This window comes from Kogia breviceps, chromosome 3 (assembly GCF_026419965.1).
Source record: "Kogia breviceps isolate mKogBre1 chromosome 3, mKogBre1 haplotype 1, whole genome shotgun sequence".
NCBI classification, from domain to species: Eukaryota; Metazoa; Chordata; class Mammalia; order Artiodactyla; family Physeteridae; genus Kogia; species Kogia breviceps.
In genome coordinates this window covers 33,185,779-33,208,866 of record NC_081312.1, presented here as the reverse complement: position 1 = coordinate 33,208,866, position 23,088 = coordinate 33,185,779, and the positions used below count along the sequence as shown (strand labels likewise).

The following is a 23,088-nucleotide window of genomic DNA, read 5'->3' as shown; positions in this document are numbered from 1 at the left end:
GGCTCTAGGCGCGCGGGCTTCAGTAGTTGTGGCTCAGGGGCTCTAGAGTGCAGGCTCAGTAGTTGTGGCGCACAGGCTTAGTTGCTCCGTGGCCTGTGGGATCTTCCCTAACCAGGGATCGAACCGTGTCCCCTGCATTGGCAGGCGGATTCTTAACCACTGCCCCATTAGGGAAGGCCCTGTCCTGACCATTTTTAATGAGAAATATATATTTTTTTTAAAGTGTGTGCTGATAAATAGGCTAATTACACCTCTGGACTTAAAAATGAGAAGACAAGCCACATAAATTCTCTTCCTTAAAAAAACAGCCATTTCAAAAGATTTTCTTTAATATCATAAAATATTTTCATGGACAGGTGAGCTAGCAAACACACATGCACCAATGTGCCTTTGACAAGATTATCCCCTACCCTCACCCTCCCACTCCACATCAAGGTGGACATGAGATTGGAGAAATGAATACAGCAGATGGTACAGATAGAAAAAAAAAAAATTGATAAAAAGGATGGATATAACATTGTGCTTGGTTATTTTCCTATGTCACAACAAAACAAAACATTTCGGTGCAAATAGTTAATTTTTCCTCTTTTCCATTTAAGTCTGGTGGAGAAAAAAATACTTTTTCTATAATAAAATATGTGGTTTTTACTTTTTCTAACGTAACTTTTTTTCTTTTTTGCAGAAAATAATTTTGTAAACTGTCACTTCGCGGTCTGGGAGGCTCGATGCCACTTGGGTCCAGCTCGCCCCTTTGGAGGCAGAGCGCAAACCAAACCCGGGCAGGAGAGGGGGGACAGCTGAGGCGCAGGGCTGGGCGCGCATGGCGGACGGGGGCGAGGGCGTGGGCCAGCGGGAAGGGGTTAGAGGTCACTCTCGCCATACAGCGCCGTGGAGAAGGACATGTAGTCCAGAGCACCTGGCACGGCGTCGAGGCCGGTGTAGGGGGCCATTCGCGCGATGCAGTACTCGGCCTGGTCAGGCGGCAGCTCACGGCGCAGCTCGTCCACAGTGATGTAGTTCTGCGGAAAGAGCGCGGTCAGGACGGCAGGTCAGGGCGGCCGTAAAGCAAAGCGGCCGCAAAAGCTGGAGGCCGTAAACCTCACTCGTGACATTAGGTACCCTGTTCCGTCCCCGTTCTGGCCCTGTCCTCATACTTCTGGATATAGAAATGTGTGTGTGTTGTGTACATACACACACGCACATGTATATTACACATACATATGTACGTATATATGTATGTGCATGTATATAAATATATATACATATATAACCATATACATGTGTGTATATAAATATGTACGATATATACATATAACCAAATGTGTGTACATACACATGCACATGTATATTGCACATATCTGTGTATGCATATATGTATGTATATAAATATATACAATAAACATACATATACACATATATAACCATATACGTGTGTGTGTATATTTAAATCCCCTTATAAGTTTTCCACTTCTATAACTACCTGAGGCGTTTTCCAAGCTAACTGGAAGTGCTAACTGCACCTGTAATCTTTCCACGTATTACTCTAGCTCACCCCAACCACAGGCTGGAGCAGGATCAACAACACCGTATCTGGTGACCCAGAGTAGGGCCCCCCACACCCACTCAGCTGGGCTCCAAGGACATCACCCAATTCCTGCAAATTACACGAGCATCAATCATCATCAGATAGCATCATCGCCACAGCTATTTGAACCGTGTTTGCAAAATTTGGACCTGACCCCACCTGGCCTGGTTCCCAGTCTGGGTCTCTGCTTTCTCCCCACCTTGGGCTTGCCCATGAAAGTCCACTTGGAAGCTACTTCTTTTGAGAGCTTGAGGCTCCACAGGAGCTCAGGGGCTTGGACCACAAGGCGGGAACCCGTTCTATGCCCTACTTCTGCCAGAGTTCCCCAGGAGCCAGTCTGAAGGAGGGAGGGGCTGGCCCTCAGGTCACTTCAAAAGTCAGAAGACCAGGTCCCTTTCTGGGCCCCGGAGACCTCCTCTACAAAATGAGTCACTTCAAGGAGGTGGCTTCTCAGGGTCCTTCCAGCTCCAAAGTGCTGACTCTAACATACTGTCCTCGAATTTAAATCAGACCTTTAGGAACCACTTTGTGGGTTGAGTCTTTATTTCCATATGGACTGAAACATTGCAGAAACTATACTCCCTATTGGCTAAGGAAGGATGGCATAAGGATTATCCTGTGAATTTTTCAGAAAGGGAATCTGGCCTCTAGAGGCCTCTGCCCCCGAATTCCCCTGGATGCTCCCACGTTTCCACTGTCAAGCAGGGCACTGCAGGGAACTTGGGAGATTTGGAAAATTGAAGCTGACTGCTGCTCAGGGTAGAAAAATGAGACACACGCTTCCTTCCTGCTCCCCACCTATACGCCGTACCTTGTGCCCAGAATGATATAGGGCCGAAGTCCAAGTTCCCAGATGGACCTTCCATCACCCACTCACACTCCACCTGAATGGACTGCCCTCCACCACCCATCATTTCATCACCAGTATCTCATCACAAGTATGACATGCAGTGTCCCTGGCAGGGGACCCCCTTAAGCTAACGCTGTGTCCTAATGCCTTAGCTGATCACCAAGACATTACAGAAATGGGTAGAGGTGACAGCAAGGAGGCCCGGGGTGGGGGCGGGGGGGAGGAGGAGCAGTGGAGGTGCTCACGACCACCCCTCCAGATCAGTCCGCCCCAGCATGGCGCCCACACCACAGCAGACCCACCTTATCCCCGGCCAGGATCTTGAAGGAAGCCATGACTTGGTCTGCTGTATCTGTGTCAGCCGTCTCACGGGACATAAAGTCGATGAAGGCTTGGAACGTCACTACTCCTAGGCGGTTGGGGTCCACAATGCTCATGATGCGGGCAAATTCTGCCTCTCCCTGGAGGGAAGAGCCAATCCCAGGCCTGTCATCCTCTCAGCCACGGTCTCCTCTCTCTATGGACCTGAAGCCCCTGCGGGCTCAGAGTAGCCTGAGGCTATTAGAGAGGGCAAAGCAGACCCCTGCCCTAACTTGGGTTGTCTTGAGGGCATGATAGGAACATAATACCCAATAGTGAAGACCCAGTTCAGGCTTCCCACCCTCTACGGATGCCTTGATTCCTCTTGGAGCAAAAATGATAATGCTGATAATAATTAATGACAGCAACGGCTAACACTCACATAGCATATACTGTATACCAGGCACTATTCTAAGCGCTGTGTATAATTCATTTAACCCTCCTCACAACCATATGAGGTAGGTATTTATTTTATTATTTCCATCAGGTTTCCAGATGAGAAACCTAAGGCCCAGACAGGCTTAGTGACTTGCCCAAGGTCACACAGCCAGTAGGTAGAAGAGCTGAGAATTGAACTTGGGTGGTCTGCCTCCACCGCACTGTACTTTCTATGCGTCAGACATGGGCACAGCACTCACGTGAGTTCCTTCATTTAACCACTACAACAGCAGGGCAGGGTTCCCCTCACCTTATCCGGGCCCCCAAGCTGGTGATGGCGGAGCTGGGATTTATTCCTGGCTTCCCTGTTTCTAAAGCCCGTGCTCCTGCCCCTCTGCTGGGCAGCCCATGGGCTCTGCACTCTGCACCACAGCCCAGGCATCGCCGGGCTGCCTGGCTGAGGCCCCTGTCCGGCTCAGAAGGCCAGCACAAGGGCCAGCAGCTGAGAAGGTTGGGGAGGGGCTTGAGGAAACGGCAAAGGGCAGCAGGCCTGGCTGGCACCATCACACGGGCAGAGGTGGAAATCTCCACGCCTCATGCGAGATGAAGCAGAACCAAGCCGCACCCCGAGTGCCCACCACCAGTCCTTCCCGGCAGCCTTGGGGTCAGCCCCACCATCCACAGTGGGAGAGAAAAGGCCCACCTCCACTGTAAATATCAAAAGATAAACCAGCAGAGAGAGGCGAGAAGGCCAGGTCTCTGGGACACACACAGGCCCTGCGGCTGGGCTCAGCCTTCAGGGCGCCATCTTCCCCATGGACCAGAATCTTGAGGCCCCTCTGGGGAGGGCACCCAGAGCCTGAGGGCCTCCAGCCCGCCACGGCCAGGACTCGGCCTCTCGAGTCAGCTGGCTGCCCCTGGCCAGAGAGTGGGGTTTACATTACCATGTTGTAACCCATGGAGATAAGGCAGGCGCGGAAATCATCCGTCTCCATCATGCCTGTCTTCTTCTGTGGGGCCAGTGGCACCGAGACACAAGGAGGAAGGGCCGGCCGAGGGCCAGGAAGACATGGCCCAGGTGGCCAGAGGGGAGGTCGAGGTGTACGGTTTGGGGGTCAGGAAGGGGAGAGGAACGTAGGAGGAGCAGATGCAGATACACATCCGGGGGAAAAGTCCACAGGAAGGAGGAAGACAGAGCAGGGAGATGCAAAAATCCGTCCACAGGATGGAGAGCGGCGAGGAGAGAGGAAGGTGGGCACCGAGCAGGTTCCCACAAAAGACAACCGAGGGCAGAGGTCGGAGGAGTGGGAGGAGGATCCCGACACGGGCCGGGGGGGCGGGGGTGGGGGGGCGGGGACAGCAGGAGAAGACGAGCCCCGCGGCCCACAGGAAAGGGGAGACAGGGAGATCCAGACAGAGAGAGAAAAGAAAAAGGAGAAACGCGTTATTTCTCGGCCCGGACGCCACCCCTGAGCGTGCTCCATGCAGGAGGCGAGTACCTGGGGGTCGTTGCCAATATCATAACCCAAGCTGATGAGGCAGGCTTTGAACTCCTCGGGACCCAGCGTGCCGGAGTGATCCTGGGGCCGCCGTGCGCCAGCCAGCGAGCCATGCGGTGCCAGGGAGGTGGAGGCCGTGAGGGGAGGGGTGGGCCATGCCCCAGTGGAGGGTAGCGAGTGTGGGGAGACACGGGGACAAAGGCATGCGGATGGGGAGGGCGGAGGGTGGAGGGTCGGGGGAGGAGGGGAAATAAAAGTGCACACGGTTAGACACACAGACGAGGCCCAGGGGCCCTCTCCCTGGCACACTCAGCCCTGCTCCGGAAGGCAGGCCATGGGGGGAGCAAGGTGAGCCACGGGTAAGCAGCTGCCTCACAAGTGCCCAGCCCACCTCCGGCCCTGCTGCCCAGACCGGGGTTTCCAGGAGGGTTCCACCCACCCAGGTGCCTGGAGGGCAGTGAAGCAGGCAGGGGAGGGGGTGGGCAGCACCTAAGCCCATGCTCCCACCCCCTGTGGCCACCGCAAAGCCCCAGGGCACTGGGGGGGGCAGCCCACGCAGAACTGTCCTGTCCCAGAGCTAGGAGGAGAACTCAGGACTGACAACTCTGACACCCCCGCAGAGTGTCCCAAAGGCTGCACCGGTGGGGGAGGGAGCCCCTGCCCTGTCCTGAGGCAGAGGCAAGGGATGGTCCCCACAGCCAGGGGACAGCAGGCCTTCCCTTGAGGCTATGACAGCCTGGCTCCTGGGGGTTGACTCCTGGTCGCAGGAGACCAAGGGTCAGGGGTCAAAGGCCCTCTCCTTAACTCACAGTGCGAGCACTCTCTCCAGGAAAGCGGGGAAGCTCAGGGGACACCAGGACAGCTTCTAAGGCTGGCTTGGTGTGGTGCAGGGTCAGGGCAGGCTGACAGCAGTTCCTCCCGGCCATCCCCCGCTTCACCTGCCCAGGAAGCAGGCCCACGCGCTGGGCAGCATCCTCCAGGGCCCTGGGGCAGGGGCCGGGGCTGCCCTAAGCGAGGGCAGGGGGCGGGGCTCACCCGGTCAAAGTGGTTGAAGGAAGCCCGGAACTCGTTCATCTGCTCCTGGCTGATGCCCTTGGCATCCCTGGTCAGGATCTGGTTCTCCACCTCGTTGATAGTCCTGGCGATGGTGGTGAGGAGCTGCTCCCAGCCCACGCGGATGTGCTGGGGGTGGGCAGGGCCAGTCAGCCAAGGGGTCCCAGGCCTGGGCCACCCCTGCCTATTCCTTCCCCTGACCATCAAAATGGCCAAAGCAGTCGAACCAGGCCTTCTGCCCAGATTTACAGTGTCACCAGAGGCAGGGGAACCAGGACAAGGACAACCCACCAGGACAGAGGACGCTGATGATGAAGGGGGAAGCACAGGAGGGTGGTGGCCTCTGCCCGGGATGGCAGACACCAGAATGACCAGTGCGGTCAGGTCAGGAAGGAGGGCAAAGTTGGCAGCAGGAAAAACTAAAGGACAAAAGAGTGGGTAATTCCCTGAATATCCAACTTCATAACCTCACACACACGCCTTCACAGTAAAAACAAGTAGGTCGGGCTTCCCTGGTGGCGCAGTGGTTGAGAGTCCGCCTGCCGATGCAGGGGACGCGGGTTCGTGCCCCGGTCCGGGAAGATCCCACGTGCCGCGGAGCGGCTGGGCCCGTGAGCCATGGCCGCTGAGCCTGCCCGTCCCGAGCCTGTGCTCCGCAACGGGAGAGGCCACGGCAGTGAGAGGCCCGCGTACCACAAAAACAAAAAACAAAACAAAAAAAAAACCAAGTAGGTCATTTAGAAAGCAGATGCCAAGCCAGTGTTTGGAGACCACCAGCCTCAGAATCACCAGGCTGCTTGTTAAAAACGGAGATTCCTGAGCCCCATCCCAGACCTAGTGAATCAAATTCTGGAGATGGGTCCTGGAAATCTGCATTCTCAACCAGCTCCTCGGGAAATTCAGAAGGCACTGAGGACTGAAGACCCAGAGCTCCGGGAGTGAGGAGAAGCAAGTATCCCCTCACTTAAAAGCCGGAGTTTACCCTATTATGACCAGTTTTCTTGGATGATGGGTAACCCCCCCACCACTACCCCAGCCCAGGATGGTGAAGCAGAAGGGGAGCTGGGGCTCCCTCTCTGGAGAAGCAAGGCTGGTGCCACCCACCTCCATGGTGTAGTTGGTGTGCTTGTTGTCGAAGATGAGTGCCTCCTGGATAAGCTGGTGGTCGCCCTCCAGTTGGTCGATCTTGGGCTTGTAGTTGACGATGCTCTTCTCGTATTGCCGCAGGTGGCTGAGCTGGTCCTCCAAGGTCCCGTGCATCTCAATGGAGATCCTCCCAATCTCCTGCTCACCCGGGAAGGAGGCCCTTGTCAGACCGCCCCACTCTGGGTCCCTGGGGTGGAGATTGGGGCCCCCAGGTCATTGGCCAACCCCTCAGATGAGTCTTGGCATGGAAATAGCATCATAAAGGAGTATGACCAGCACCGTTATCACCGGCTGGATACCTCCTGTCTCTCGGGCACCTCTGAGCCTCAGGAAGGGGATGCAAGGTCAGTTGCTAACCTAAATGTTCACTCGTCTGCTCCAACTCCCTTCCCAAGCCCATTCCCGGCTACCATCCATCTCAGGCACTCTCCCACTGAGCTGGGTTCCTCACAGCCTCAGCGCACCTCACCTCCCTTTCTCAATGGCCATGCTCCTGCTGTTCCGTTCCTAGGATTCTGTTCTGTTCCTGCCTTGCCCACCTCAATCCCACCTGTCTCCGTGGTCCAGGACTAATCCCCGTTTCTGTCAGTCTTTCATCCATGTAAACACACCTTGCTTGTAAAAGCACCTTCTGTGCACTCAGTTCAACTCAGCAAATATATCCCGAGCACCTACTATGCACAATGTGCTAAGCAGCTGGGGGTGGGATGCCGGGAAGACACAAACATGAACTCGATGTGGTCTCCGCCCTCAAGGAGCTCAGAGGGACACCATGCTCTAACCCACAGTGTCCCTTCCTTATCGACATCACCCCCATACCTGGCCCAACAATTCAGCAAAAAATTCCACGCTTGCCCAAAGCCCGGTTCGCTCTCTGGGGAGATCACCCTGTCTGACCAAGCTCACGACTCAGGAGGAAGGGAGACCCGGTCAGCCACGTAAGCCAAAGGGCAAGCCGAGTCAGTCACCTGGGCACTGCTCCTTCTGTGGGACCTTCTCATGTGACTCTTGAGTGGTGTCCCTGTGTGGGTCTTTGCTCTCAAACCAGACACCTGAATCACCCCACAGACGTTCCTCGCATAGACTCCGCCCCCACCCACAGGGCAGCAGACCAGACCCCACAGTCCCAACAGGTCCCGTCCCAGAGGGGACAGGGTAAGCCTGACGGGCTGGGATGGTGCTGGGAAGGGTGGAAACCCTCTCCCTGCTTCCCACGATGGGCCCCACCTCCATCTTGGTCTGGATCCAGGGCCCGATGACGTTGGCCTGGGCCGCAAACTGCTTGCGTAGCCTCTCGTTGTGCTGCTGGCGGGCGTGCTCCTCTGTCAGGGCCTGGTCCCTCCGAGGCACCAGCTGCCGTACCTGGGGCAGGAACAATCATGGGACACTGGGATGGGCCAGCCATCTGCCCCCACTTCAGGAGAGGAAATGGAAGCGCCGTGAAGGGAAGGGGCCAGTCAGTACTAGAGTGAGCACATTGACCTGTTCGAGAAATTCAGCCATTCATTCACTTGAAAGATAATGAGTACTTACTAGGTGACAATGAAGTCAATGGAAAGTCACTGAAAATTAACAACACACACAGACAAAAATCCCCACCCCTCTGAAACTTACAGTGGCTCCGCCAACGCCCCACCTGGCCCTTGGACTCACGTGGTCCCATTTGCCGTTGATCTCCTGAGGCGTGATGGTTGTGTAGGGGTTGGTGCCCGCCATGTTGACGTGGTAGGTCTGGACAATCTTGGACACCTCATTGTGGATGCCTAGGATGGCCAGGCGCTCCTTGTCAGCATCGGGGAGGGTGGCCTTGAACTGCTCATGGGCTGTGGTCAGTCCCTGGACATAGACGGGCATGCAGGAGCATAGTGACTGGGAGGGAAGTCCCTCCCAGTCACTGGTGCCTCCCGTGGGCAAGAGGAGACAAGGGAGACCTGCAGGCCCCAGGGTAGAGGTGGGTGGAGGGGCCATGGGAGGCCGGCCCCACACCAGCTGGGAGGCCCAGCGGTATCAAGCCAGGGCTCTCGCGGCTGAGGACCAGGATGGCCGGGCTGGCCACGGGAAGAGGCCGGCAGCTTCACGCTCAGGACTGGTGAAGTCAGCAGCAACCCCCCCGGGGGGCGCTCACCACCCCACAGTCAGGTCGGGGACAAGGGGTGCTCCAGGTCTGCTCCTCAGGTGACCTCCCCCAACACACGTTCCTCAGCACTTTGCAAAACCTTTTCCGTCTGACACTCTGCAGCTGTACAAAAGAACAGCTTATTGCTATGAAATGGGCTCCTAGGTCATTGTTAGGTTAAAAATATAAGGCTCAGGATACAGTATATAATAAACATTTTGCATTAAAAAAAGGGGTGTGATATATACAATGGAATATTACTCAGCCATAAAAAGAAATGAAACTGAGTTATTTATAATGAGGTGGATGGACCTGGAGTCTGTCATACAGAGTGAAGTAAGTCAGAAGGAGAAAAACAAATACCGTATGCTAACACATATATATGGACTCTAAGGGAAAAAAATGTCATGAAGAGATTAGTGGTAGGACGGGAATAAAACACAGACTTACTCGAGCATGGACTTGAGGATATGGGGAGGGGGAAGGGTGGGCTGTGACGAAGTGAGAGAGTGGCAGGGACATATATACACTATCAAATGTAAATTAGATAGCTAGTGGGAAGCAGCCGCATAGCACAGGGAGATCACCTCTGTGCTTTGTGACCACCTAGAGGGGTGGGATAGGGAGAGTGGGAGAGAGGGTGATGCAAGAGGGAAGAGATATGGGAACATATGTATATGTATAACTGATTCAGTTTGTTGTAAAGGAAAAACTAACACACTATTGTAAAACAATTATACTCCAATAAAGATGTTAAAAAAAAAAAAAAAAAGGGGGTGTGGAGAAGAACATGTTAATAAATCAATGTGCTTGCCTGTGCAGAGACCGTGTGGCCATACTGCTCACCTCTGGGGAGGGGCACTCAGGGCTGGGGGACAAGGAAGGGAACTCATTGCTTAGCCTTTTTAGATTTATACCATGTGCATATATTACTGAGTCAAAATAAATAAAACGCAAAGCTTTCGAATCTATAACATCCTGGGGATGCTACCCTCAGTCCTCTCCTTACAGGGGCAGTCCTGCAGGAGTGTGGGCCGTGGGCAGCTGGGGAGCCGGCCTCTGGGGACGAGGGGGGTGCGGCAGCACACCTGGATCTCCTCGATAGTGTGCACGATGAAGGTGTCCTGAAGGTCCTCCATGGCCCCCTCCATCCAGTTGTTGAAGGGTGCGGCCCGCTTGGCATATTCCAAGTACAGCTGGTCAATGGTCTCCAGCAGTTTCTCTGTCCGCTGGGAGTGCCAATGGCATGGGGGTGGGGAGGTGTTTAGCAAAGTCATGTCCAGAATCACCGCATCCCCCCACCCCTATTCCCAACAGCCTTTGAGATCCTCCCGGCCAGCCCAAAGGGGTTCAGGTCTGGAAGCACAAGACTAACTCAGACAGAAAGAACAGGCTCGGGGCTTCCCTGGTGGCGCAGTGGTTAAGGATCCGCCTGCCAATGCAGGGGACACGGGTTCGAGCCCTGGTCCGGGAAGATCCCACATGCCGCAGAGCAACTAAGCCCATGCGCCACAACTACTGAGCCTGCATGCCTAGAGCCCCTGCTCCACAAGAGAAGCCACTGCAATGAGAAGCCCACGCGCCGCAATGAAGAGTAGCCCCTGCGTGCCACAACTAGAGAAAGCCTACTCACAGCAACAAAGACCCAATGCAGCCCAAAATAATTAAATAAATTAATTTAATTTAAAAAAAAAAAAAAAAGAACAGGCTCTCTCTGAGGTGCTGGTTCTTAATATGGGGTGTATGGACCACCCCCCAACTGAGTCACCCAGCCTGGGCCCCAGGGAGTATGGTTTGGAGAACAAGAAAGTTCTCAAACAGCTGGGGTGGGGCTGAGTACACCAAACCGGGAGGATGGGATATGATTAGGACATCTTCATCAGGGCAGAGGCCAAGTCCAGGGTCAATGTGAGCCTTCCACAGGCAGGCCAGGCCTGGGGAAGGTGCAGGGAACCCAGTGGAGCCTCTTAGCCCAGAGCAAAGACAGTCACGAAGCTGGAAGGAGCACACAGAGTTGCTGAAGGCAGGCCTCCATCTCCCTTGGGGACCCTCACCTCCAGAGCTTCCCTCCGCTTCTGGGTTAGGGCACCCAGATTGTCCCACTGGTCACAGATCTTTTGGCACCGGGCGTTGACACTGGGTGAGTCGTAATAGTCCAGCTCACTGGGAGGAGACAGGAAGAGTCAGATGACGCAGGTGACTTCCGTGGCCTGCTCTCCTCTCCCTGGGGCTGGGGCGCTGGTGGCACTGGAAGGCCAGGCGTGCTCGCTTCATGAAGACCTTCCAGGACTCCCTCCCCTCCCACTCTCAACTCCTTGGCTTTCAGGAGACCGCTGGCAGGTGACCAGCGAAGGCCAGTTCTCCTCTGCAAGGGCCCCCACCCCAACCCTGCCTGTAGGCCATGCCAGTCTTGACCCAACTGCCCCATGACAGGAAGTCACTAAGACCAGCCAAGAGCTCAGAGCCAAGACTTAGTCATCCTCTGGTCCCACACCAGTTACAGGTGAGGACCGAAGGCCTGGGACAGAACGGTCACAGGCTGTTCCCCACATGGGGGGAATGTCCTTAGCCTTCCGTACTGATGACTTTTCAGGCCACACTCCCACCTCCCATAGCGCCCCTGTGCCCGCTGGGCGGGGCCTACTTGAGCTCCTGCGCAATGGCGGCGATCTGCTCCACACGGTCCTGGTGGGCGGCCAGGTCGCTCTCGAAGGCCTCGTGCTTCTTGAGCAGGGCCTTGATCTCCGAGAGGGTGGCCGTCTCGTAATCCTTCTGTCGCAGCATGATCTCTTTGCCTGGGGTCAGAGACAGGGCACAAGGCTGGGCGGGAGCCAGGAGGCCCCACCTTCTTGACCCCAACTACCCACCCCTCAGGGCCCAGGAGCTCCACTTCTGGTAGATCCCAAGGAGGCGCGCCCTATGCAATGATCAATTATCTGCAGTTTGAGAAAGCAGATGTGCAACCGGAACGCCCATCCACCCACGATGGGGCAGGGGCGGGAAAGTCACTACTTTCCGTGGAGCATGTCAGGGCCATCGGGCGTGGTGATGTACAAAGGCTGTGCCAGACCAGGAGGGGAAGTTAGGGCATAACATGAACTTTATAAACAGCAGGAAACTACGATCTATGCCTGTGGTATAACCAGGGAAAAACAAGCCAAGCCCCTCAGGGATACCCCACCTTTAGAGTTTCTCCAGTTATAGTTGCTGGTCCCCAGCAGCCCAGCAGGGACCCCTCCCCTCAATTACGCTCAGTGTGGGTAGCATGTCCAGTGCACTCTGCACATAAGCCATCAGTGGCCAGAATCTTCTCCAATCATCAGGTGCACTGCCCTCCCTTTTTAGGGGAAAGGCAGACTTGGATTTCTTGGATTTTTGTTTCCCAGGAGGAAAAGGGGATGAGGAACGACCTCCCAGACTGTTGTGAGACGATGGTTATCAGCTACCCTGGGAAGCAGCTGCTGCAGGACAGGGGCTGATCTGGCCTTGCCTGCACTCCCACCTCCTGTGTTCGCACCCATCAGGGATGCTCAGCCCCTCTCAGTAAGTGAAGGCTGGGCTGTGAGGTGAGGGCTTCTTTCCTTCTCTCTACTCTTTTTTCTTTGTCAGAATAATAATATGACAAGTTTAGGGAAAAAATATCACAGATGAGCCCACTTATCTACTCCTTTTCAGTCTTGCCTTATATGGATGTTGTGTTAAAACCATCGGATGTATATAAATAAGGTTTCCTGCTTTTAAAATACTCAGCAGCACACCATCAGTTTCTATTCTGGCTCCAGTGGCTTTTACACGAGCCACTCTGATGGCTACATAACATTCTGTCACGTGGCTGAACCGTCACTGGCGTAACCACTCATTGTCCTACCATGGGGCGTTCAGGCCCCTCAGCTTGCACTATTGTAGATGGTCTCATCGCAAACATCCCAGACACGTGACTTCAGCCATGCTTAGGGTTAATTTTTTAGACAGTCTCAAGAAATGGAATTCCCGGGTAAGCGGGCAATAACACTGTCAAGCGCGAGTACGTGTAGCCAGACTGCTGTGCCCAGCAGCTGTGCCGGCATCTACTACAGGCATGCCAGCACCTCTCATGCCCTTGCTGGTGGCTGGCCAATCCCTGCTCTGTACCTTTTGGCAAGCTGTTCCTTGGCTCCGGAGAGGACACGATAGGAGCATGTGGTTGAACAGGTGCAATTTCCACCATCCCCCTTCTACTCCGCACATCCACGCTTGGATAAATAGCTCCGTACATGCGCAGTGGAACGTGGGGCAGCAGCCTCGTATCACTGTATACAAAGCTCAGCAAACCCCCTCTGCTGAGTCAAGCACACTCCTATCCCCCACCCAGCCGCGCTACCCCCAAGCGGCCGTCCCTACTCGTCTCCAGCCTAATGTCTGAGGATCGCAACAGAGCTGAGTGGGAGTGTCTTAGGGCACTGAGCTCCACTGGCCAGTTGGTCTGCCCCAGGGGCTCCAGCTGAAAAGGCTGCATGGCCCTAGGAGAACGGTAGCATGGCCCCCTCTCCAGCCCCCACCCAGGTTCTGAGGAAAAGACCATTCCAGGTATGATCTTCTCTCTTTGGAGTTAACCTTAGCTGCCAACAAGCAGACACCAGACATGGCCCCAAGAACCTCCAGGTCAGAGTGATGGAGACACACGGGTGCTAAGGCCAGGGCTCCAGGGTACTACAATGGGAGGCCAGAAACAGGAAAAGGGCAGGCATTGGAGGGAAGATATCAAGGGCTGCCATTTTCTGAGTGCGTTACATGTGCCAGGCACCCAGCTAAGCATAAAATACACGTATGATATGTAAGCATATAACAACCCCATGAGGAGGTATGCTGAGTCGAATAGCGTCCCCCCCAAAACTCATGTCCAACCCAGAACCTCAGAATCTGACCTTATTTGGAAATTGGGTCTTTGCAGATGTAATTAGTTAAGGTGAGGTCATACTGGATTAGGGTGGGCCCTAAATCCAATGACTGGTGTCTTTAGTAGAAAACTGAGAGCCAGACTGAGTCACAGAGACCCAGAGAGAAGCAGTCACGTGATGATGGAGGCAGAGATTGGAGTGATGCGGCTACAAGCCAAGGAACACCGAGGACTGCCAGCAACCACCAGACGTGGGGAAGAAGCATTGGACAACCTCCTCCTCAGAGCCTCCAGAAGGAGCCAACCCTGATGACAATTCACTTTAGGACTTCTAGTCTCCTGAACTGTCAGAGAATGCATTTCTGTCCTGTTAAACCACCCAGTTTATGGTAATTTGCAGGCCTAGGAAACTAATCCGGAGGGTACATCATCACCCGCATGTGATAGACAAGGAAACAAGACCACTGGTCCAAGTTACACTGCTTCAAGGTGGCAACGTCAGGGTTTGAACCCCAACCTAATTCAGGGAAGAAGAAATCATTATAGTGACAAGAATAATTAACACATATATAGCATTGTACTATGCCAGGAACTCTTTTCCGTGCCTCTAATGTATTAAGTCATTTAACCCTCATAAACCTATGAGGTTGGTACTATTATTGTCCCCACTTTACAGATGAGAAAACTGAGGCAACCAAAAGGCTGATGAACTTGCCTAATGTCAAGGAACTAGCAAGAGACAAAACAAAAAAAGAAAAAACAAGAAAAAAAGGAGTTGTGGCTGGTGGTTCAGCATGAAAGCCAGACCCCTGGAGTAGGGAGCAGGGGCTAGGCTGGCCTTACCATCTGTCCAGGCCTCGTGGATGGAGGCCTTCTGCCGGAACTTCTCTGCCAGGTGGTCGAGCCGCTCCAGCCTCCGGATCTCATTCAGCAGCCACTCCTCATAGCCCTTCTCTGCCTGCTCCAGGCAACCCCAGGCGTTGTTGATGTCCTGTTAAGGATGGGAGGCACAGGGTCAGCCCGCCTGGGCCCCCGCAACCCCAGAGCTGCTCCATGCCTTCCAGGACGAGCCTCCTCCCCATCTCAGCCATCCCCGTCCAGCCCGCACAGTGTTTCCCAGGGCTCCCGGGTACCAGGCCTCCTGGACAGAGAGTGGGAACGGCCAGCTACGGGGTGTTGGGTGTGCAGCTCAGTGGGGAGAAAGCCCAAGGCCCTCTGTGCTCCAGGACTGGCTTCTGACAGGATTCTGAGCAATCACAGAGGTCACAGGGCAAGCCAGGGAGACAGAGCAACAGACTAAACGAGGCAGGCAGGTGTGGGAGCCTCCCAGCCTTCCCACATTTCTGGGTCCATTCATGGGCCCCAGCCTCCGGGCCCCGGGCAATAGCCTGGAGCCTGTAGGGACCCTGGCCTGAGTGAGCCAGCCAAGAGCTACCCAGATATAGTGACAGGTACAGAGCATAAACCCCCAGGCCTTCAGACAGGGAGCCACTGACAGGGCCATCCCCTACAGTTAGCACAAGGGCACCCCTGGGCAGTGATGGCTGACCCAGTTCGAGTGCCACCCAGGTCCCTGCCATGTGCCAGGGGCCACGCTGCATCCACCCAGAGGAGGGGCTTTAAAGCACAGAGCACCCTCCAGCTAGCAGCAGCTCTGGCCATCTAAAAACTGCTGATTCATCCTGGAACCTGTAAAAGGACTGCAACTTTCCAAACTGCATGTACAACGTGACAGCCTTTTTCCTGTCCCCCAGAGATCCCCCCAGGATCAAGCTTCCTTTTCCGATGCTGTTTGCATGCTTCTCCCCTTCCCTTCCCTCCCTGCCTTATGTGCTCATGTCTCCTCATCAACTCTCCATTACAAAGGGCAAAAACTCTACCCTGTTGAATTTTAAATTTTCTTTTACGTGTTTCTCTGACTCCTAAAATTTCTCAAGTTCTGAGGAGAGGGTAAAGAGGGAGGAATAACAAAAAGTGACATAAATGAAGAAAATTTTATGACATGGAAACCTGGTCACAATATATTGTTGTTTTTTAAAGCAGCTTATTAATTAAAACATGCTTTAGGATTCCCTGAAAAACTATATTTACAGAGACTAAAAGAATCTCTTCCCTCCGCCAACATCTTTTAAGTTGATCCTGGGTAGCAAGATTATGAATAGTTTCTATTTTCTGAATTTTGCTTATTTATACCTTTGAAATATCCTACCAAAAGAATCTATTACTTAAGGTAATAAAAAAAATTTTTAAGTAAGATTCCATGAAAAGTGAAAATTATCCCTATTGCTATTATACCCTGTTTGGTTCAACATGTCAAGAGGGATTTTGTTTGCAAAGATGATTTTTTTTTTTTTTTTAAGTTTTTTTTTTTTTTTTTTTTTTTTTTTTCGGTACGCGGGCCTCTCACTGCTGTGGCCTCTCCCGTTGCGGAGCACAGGCTCCGGACGCGCAGGGTCAGCGGCCATGGCTCACGGGCCCAGCCGCTCCGCTGCATGTGGGATCTTCCCGGACCCGGGCACGAACCCGCATCCCCTGCATCGGCAGGCGGATTCTCAACCACTGCGCCACCAGGGAAGCCCGCAAAGATGATTTTTTTGAAGGGTCGGGAGGAAGGTGCTGGGGGCAGATCCAAGTGGATGATGTTCAGGGGTCTGGAAGGGCAAGTCTGACCCGGAATAGTGAGGAGCGAAGGGGCTCTGTTCCTGGGGAGGGAGGGAACACCACATGGCTGAGTGTGGGCTGGAGCCTGGGCGGTCACCTGGAAGGGAGAACTGGTCTCCGGAGCAGGGTGGGCAGGTAGAGAGCACACGCCCCCGGCCCTGCCCCAGTCACGATGCGGCATTTGATGGTGACCGGGCACAGCTCAGGGTGGGGGCAGTCGGGTGCTCACCGAGACCATCCTGCCCTCGGAGGGCATGAAGGCGGGCCGGTTGCTGAGGCGCAGTTTGGTCTGCAGCGTGTTGAAGTTGATCTCCAGCTGGCACTTCTCCTGCACCTTGGGCGGCTTGTGCAGGCGCCGGTAGTCTCGGAAGTCCTCCAGCTTCTGCTGCATGGCGTGCATGGTGTTCTCGGGCGCCCGGTTCTCCAGCCACGGGATGGTGCGGCGGATCCACTCCAGCAGCTGGAGGGAGCGGGGGGAGGATGCTGGGATGGGGGCAAGGACTGGCCTCCCTCTCCTCCTGATGCTGGGGGGGGGCGGGCATCTCTCCTGACAGCACACTCTTTCCCAATTACCACCCCAGGCCATTTGGCCAGGTTCCAGCGTGTTCCCTCTGAGAATCAAAGGCCTCATGAAGCCTGGCCGCTAGGGTATGTGAACTCACAGCCAGCATCACTCAACCTGCCTGCTCTGCCAAGGGAAGACCTGGGGGCAAGATGGCTCAGCTAAGAGCAGGAGACCCGAGTTCTATTTCTAGGTCTACTGCCTGGCTGGGCCTCAGTTTCCTCATCTTACCATGAAGGTGTGAACACTCATTCCCTGAGGCCCCTGCCACCTGACCTTCTAGGATTCTAGAATGTGGGGGTCCCTGACTCAAAAAGGAAGAGGCTGGCCTCTGGGGCACAGGCAGGGATTGTTTTCCTCGATGAGGTGATGGAGGAGGAGGAGGAGGAGTGGAAGTGATGAGAGGAAAGACGTGATCCCCTGCGAGGTACCAGGCACGTGGCCTGAACTAACTCATCTGAACGAATGACGAGAGCTACGTCGTCATGGGGTTAAGTACGGTGATCCTGCCTCAGGTGGCCAAGGCACTGTGAGGTTCTGTGACTTGCCAAGGTGACCAAGGTGGAATGGTAGCACAGGGATTAAAGCCAGGCACCTGGGCGCCAGGACTTGGGTTGTCGCTATGCTGGACGGCAGATCTGATCTACCAAGAGGCTGGGCTGAGCTGTTCAGAGGGCTGAATTCTTCTAAGGAAGAAGCAAGTGGAGCTCTAATCCAAATGCAGCCAATGGCAGAACAGCAAATCCAGTCCTGTCCCCTCCTGTCCCCTGGGTGGGCCCAGCTGCTAAGCTAGCCTGAGCCAGCACTGATTTCTCCCCCGTTCACACCCTCTCAGAACCGCCTACTCCTTTTCTAGTCCAAGCGAAACCCCCAGAGCCACGGTACACTCACTGGTCTCGAAAGGCCTCCGAGGTCCCTTAGCACAGCTTTCACTTGTTACGTGAAAAGAAAAAACAAGACCCAGAGAGGTGAGGGGACTTCCCAGGCTTACTCTCGGTGATTAAAAAAAAATAGCCTGGAACTCGGCTCTCCGAAGCCCAGATGGGCCCCTGACCCACCCTCTGCTTTCTGGGAGAGCAGGAACAGAGCCGAAGCTGCCCTAGGGGGACCACTGGCATGAGGGACGACACCCAGCCTGGGAGTGTGCCTGGGCACAGATTTGGGGGTACGGGTCCTGGGGCTCCCTTGTCTCTCAGGGTAGGGCGGCAGGGCCTTGCTGGGGCCGGGAGAGCCCAGAGGGCACCCACATCGCTGGCCAGCTTCTCGTAGTCCTCCATGAGCTGCTCATTCTCCTGGTTGACGGCCAGCACCTTGCAGATGCGGTTGGCGGCTGTCTCGGCCTGGCAACAAGACAGAGAGGGTCACTGTCAGCCTCACAACAGCGGGAGCACCTGGCACACACCTGCGGTGACAACGTCTCCTCCCACCCCTGCAGGTGACGCGGTTGGAAGGCACCTCCCATGACTGTGAATTCACAGGCTCCTCACCATCCTCTTTGCCAGCCCGGGCCGAGCCCCACAGATCAAGTGAGCCCAGACGGAGATCTTAGTGGCTGAACTGGGGGCCCCTGAAGAAGAGGCTAAGTTTGAGATCCAACATGCATGTTGGGAAGAAACTAATCCAATGACTGGTACAATCGAAATACTCAGCGCAAGTGGAGGGGTGAGAAAATCCATGCCCATCCTGGAATTCCAAACTGGAGACCCTGGGATTCCCAAGGCTCAGGCTTTCAGACTGGCTTTGCCAGGATCTTGGAGATGCAGGAATTCAAATCTGGGAGTCCTAGAATAAGGTGCTGATAAGGAGAGGGGCCTCTCAGGACCCCTGCAGAATCTCTCTAGGCTCCTGGCCCAAAGCCCAAAGAACTTTAGAGAAGCTGCAGGAATTAAGGATCCACCCAGCACAGGCAGGAAGTCCAGAAAGCCGGCACGGGCACCTCTGGGAAAGCTAAGCGCACATTCCACACCGCGTGCTGGGCCAGCAGACACCCGATGTGGGCCTTGGTGGCGAGAGGAACTAAATAGGACTGAACGGCAAATCAGATGCAAAGGCCCAGAAACCCCAGGGGACACTGCTTCTCCCGCTTAGAGGGCACTGTGCACGTGACCCCAGCAGGGGCCAGGCGCTCCTAAACCCACTTTGCTCAGGTGATCTCTAAATGCAGTTCTTGTGCACATCCTAACCCGACTGCAAGGGGAGGGGAACTCGAAGCCATTTGGGGGTCCTGTGATAGGAAGATGGCCTAAGGGTGGCAGCAGATAATGCCAATGAACAAACAGATACGCATCCTGGCGCCCTGGAGAAGGGTGACCCTGCAGATGGCAAAGGTTTAAGGGGGAGAAAGATGGGACCTTGCACCCGGTTGATGAACAAGACAAAACGGGTTTCAACTGCAGCAAGATAAACCGAGGCTAGGCATCAAGAAGTTCCTGAGAATGACGGTGCTTTGACTTGGGAAGGAACAACTGAGAAGATGTAAAATGCTTTTTCACTGCAGAACTCTGCAAATAGAACACACGCCCACCCAATCATGTGATGCGTGGGTGACTGCCAGGAGGTGTGTGTGCGAGGGGGCAGGATGAGATCACCATAAAGGTTCTTTCAAGCTCCAAGCGAAGACACTGCACCCTCCAGGGCGAGGTGTCAGGGCAGGTGGGCCTCCAGCAGGAGAGCTGTGGGCGTGGCCAGAGGGGGAGCTGAGAGTCCCAGGTCTCAAGAAACGGAGACAAGCAGTCACATCCTTCGATCCTCACCCGCTGCGCCCCAACCTAACTCTGTCCTGGAGATGCCAAGGCCACCTCTCACAGGACCATCAGGAACTCCTGACGGATGGTCCTTCCTCTTAGGAACCAACAAGCAATCATGGGGCATCCCAAGAGGCCACAAGGAGGGAAATTCCTTCCTGGAGCCCGTCCCAGAAGATGCGGGGCCCTGGAACGAGCAGGGTCATGGGAACTGGGCTGATGTCCCCATGAAGCTGCCCCAGGAATCTGCCTGGAGTCACCGGGGCCACTTCCCTTGAAGGCTGGGGAGGGGACCCGAGGGAGGCCAGTGCCCCCCCCGTGTGCTCACGTGCATGTAAGAATGTGGGGTGGCTGCAAAGCCCCCAGCCCAACGTGCTGATCAAGCAAGTAAGAATCACAGGTCGCCCCTAATCATCGGCAAGAAGCAGCTGCCACTGCTTCTTGTGATGGCGAATGGATCAAGCCTACCTTAATCGTGTTATCCTCCTGATTCATCTTGAGATCCTGGGCTCAGAGGCCATAAGCTTTGATTTGTGTGTCAATTTGTGAACTTGGTGGACTGAGTGAGGCCTGCGCTCATGGGATTCTGGAAGACACGTCCTGCGGGCCTTAAGGGCCTCGGCCGTCCCTCAGAGGCTCCAGGGTCAAAGGGGGCTCCTTTTGGATGAAGTCTAGGGGAGTTCCCAGCTGGGCCTCCTGGGGACTTTTTATAAAGATCATCAAATGGGCTGAGAAAATATTTTATAGAAACAGGCCAAAGGATGACTTCCAAGTGCCAAAGGAAAAGATTACTAGAAATTTGTGTTGACCCTTCCATGGTTTGTTTTTTTGTTTTTTAGGACCCACTTTAAGGTGTATTGTTATACAACGTAATACAAAACAATGTGCTTAGTTTTACATTAGTTATTTGTGTCCAAGTTATGGATTATTAGCCCCGGAGCACTTAGCTATCCTCAAATGAAACCCTCAGCTATTCCAGGCCAAACTGCCCCTCTACTAATCAGCATCAAATCAGCTGGTACAGGTACAGTCTGGAGACGAAGCAGCCTCAATGCCGGGGACATCAAACAGCCAAATGAGGCCAAATGACACGCCATGGCGCTGCCACCCACCACCTATAGAGTCATGCGAGTGTCACGAAGATCTCACCTGTGACATTTTTAGTCAAAAATTTCCCAAATCTAGCTAGAATTGCCCATTTCCTTTCTCCCACAGCTTCCCACTGCCTAGTCTTTCTTCATGTCCCAAGTCAGCTCCCTGACCTGGTGTCCCTGCCAGTGAGGCCCCCAGACAGAAGGGAGCCAACCTCCCGGCACTCAGCCCTGACCCCAGCTACTGACTCTGGCTTTGCCCCCAATCCTCACTCCAGGCAGCGGGACAGACGTTCTCTCCTCTGGACGCTGCACTGTCACACCATGAAGCGTCGCACAAGCTGTGACCACCTTCCTCAACCTTCCCTGAGCCTTTCAGTTGCAGATCCCTACCACTCGACCCTTAAGACCCTCAAGCTCCAGCGTCTCCTGCTCAAGAAAGTCTCCATGTCCCGCAGCCCTGCAGCGCCCCTCCTCTGCTCAGGTCTGCAGCAGAGCAGAGATTAGACCACAGCATCATGAGCTGCTTTTATTAAGCGTTTTCCCGGATGGACCATGAATCCCTTGAGGGCAGGAACGGGGTTTCTTTCCCTTAGAAGATTCACAACCAGCTGGCGACAAATGCAAGACTGCAAACAGCATCATCTACTCCTAAAAGCATCCAGAACCCCCTACAGCAAGTCCAGTTCGTGCCCTAGAAGGCTGTTTCTCAGAAACAGTTCCCAATAGGCCATGAATGTTAAAGCAACAAACTACACAAACAAACTCTGGTTGCTCACAAGCCATTCTAAATCCCTCCAGGGGTTAGAGGAAGGGAGAGGAAAGCTGAGAAAGAATGAGAACCAAAACCAACACATCAAACAGGAGTTGGTCCTCATCTGACTAGGAACGTCAATCACACACATTTGCAGCCATACAAGTACAGTATCCACACAGGCACACAAACACGTGTACACCTGCACACACGCATGTATTAGACTCGGCTGTCTTTCTACTTCCACCGCCCAAGGCTTGATAAGAAAAAGACAGTGAAGAGGATGCAGGGCACTGGGCGTGGGTTTCAGGAGACTTTCCCCCATTGGCTCCAGACATGGAGACAGTCAAGACAAGAAGAGTCTATGAGTCTGAAAGACTCCTCCTTCTTCCATGGGAGAGGGGCAAGATTCCCCTCCCATCGGCCTGCTGAGCTGTAAGCAGTTGCCTGACTCCTTCGAAGTGGGATGGGAGGGGCAACTCTGGGTGAGGCTCCTGACCCAGGACGTAAGAGGAACATACCCCCATCCCCACCCCCCCCACCCCATCCCCCCAGCTGGTGACCTTGTCCTCATGTATGGACAAAAGGAGCATGAAATGATTGCAACAGGAATGAGTGAGAGGGAAGAGGGCATGGGGGGAGGTGGTATGAGATTTGGGAGGGAGAAAAGCCGGCTGCTTCACGCACGCATGCGCACACGCACACACGCGCACGCACGCACGCACGTACACACACGCTCCCTTCCGAGCATCATCAGCCAGGACACAGGGAAGGCTTCAGAGACAGGGAAGGCCAGTGTCAACGGGCATGAAGCCCAGGAGAGAACCCTGCAGGAGCAGGGGAGGAGGAGGAAGGAGGGTTGGAAAGAGGGGAAAGACCACGGCAGAGAGCTCAGCCTAGCCCTGGGCGCAGGCAAGACTCTGTGTGGTTCTCAGGGCTGGAGGCCCAGTGAGGCAAGTAGATAGATGGTGCGCACATCCTGCCTAAAAGGTGGGGCATTAAGAGGGGCCAGAAGAAGCCGACAAGAAAGAGCAGCAGCAGAGATGGGACAAAGAGAAGGGAGAAGCAAGAGGCAGAGGCCAGAGAAGAGGCTGAAAAGGGCTGGGCCTCCTGGGGGTGCTGGGACACCCAGGGTGGGGGGCCTCCAGGCGGGGCTGCTTCCTGTCGGGCAGTACCCATGAGGCCTGGAAGGAAAGTGAGGAAGGCCTTGGGTGCCCGTCCAGGCAGGGGATGGGGCTGCTGCTAGCCCACATAATGCTTTTATATATATATATATTTTTTAAAGGTACCTCTTCCCCAAGGCACCTCTATTGCAAAACTGTCATACTTATTCTGTTAGAAGACATTTTTACTACCATTTGCAAGATTATTTTTGTAAAAGGTATTCAAATCTTCATAGTCTATGGTGCACAC

At 54.4% G+C, this 23,088-nt stretch overlaps 1 protein-coding gene across 4 annotated transcripts in view; it reads right to left on the bottom strand.

Annotated features, from left to right (window-relative positions):
* Window positions 1–307: 307 nt before the first annotated feature.
* Window positions 308–23,088, bottom strand: part of ACTN1 (actinin alpha 1) — a 98,290-nt gene continuing 75,509 nt past the window's right edge. For 2 of the 4 annotated variants that reach the window (XM_059056758.2, XM_067028274.1), the window contains 13 exons: window positions 18,334–18,426; window positions 16,754–16,984; window positions 14,707–14,854; window positions 11,632–11,782; window positions 11,042–11,150; window positions 10,076–10,216; window positions 8,525–8,707; window positions 8,099–8,233; window positions 6,830–7,009; window positions 5,708–5,854; window positions 4,673–4,753; window positions 2,738–2,896; window positions 308–1,019 (listed from right to left, as the gene is read on the bottom strand). In XM_059056758.2, the coding sequence (XP_058912741.1) occupies window positions 861–1,019; window positions 2,738–2,896; window positions 4,673–4,753; window positions 5,708–5,854; window positions 6,830–7,009; window positions 8,099–8,233; window positions 8,525–8,707; window positions 10,076–10,216; window positions 11,042–11,150; window positions 11,632–11,782; window positions 14,707–14,854; window positions 16,754–16,984; window positions 18,334–18,426 (1,917 nt within the window). In that variant the 3' untranslated portion in view covers window positions 308–860. Of the gene's footprint in view, window positions 1,020–2,737; window positions 2,897–4,117; window positions 4,184–4,672; window positions 4,754–5,707; window positions 5,855–6,829; window positions 7,010–8,098; window positions 8,234–8,524; window positions 8,708–10,075; window positions 10,217–11,041; window positions 11,151–11,631; window positions 11,783–14,706; window positions 14,855–16,753; window positions 16,985–18,333; window positions 18,427–23,088 lie in introns of all 4 variants that reach the window. The other 2 variants (XM_059056757.2, XM_059056759.2) reach the window with 2 other exon arrangements.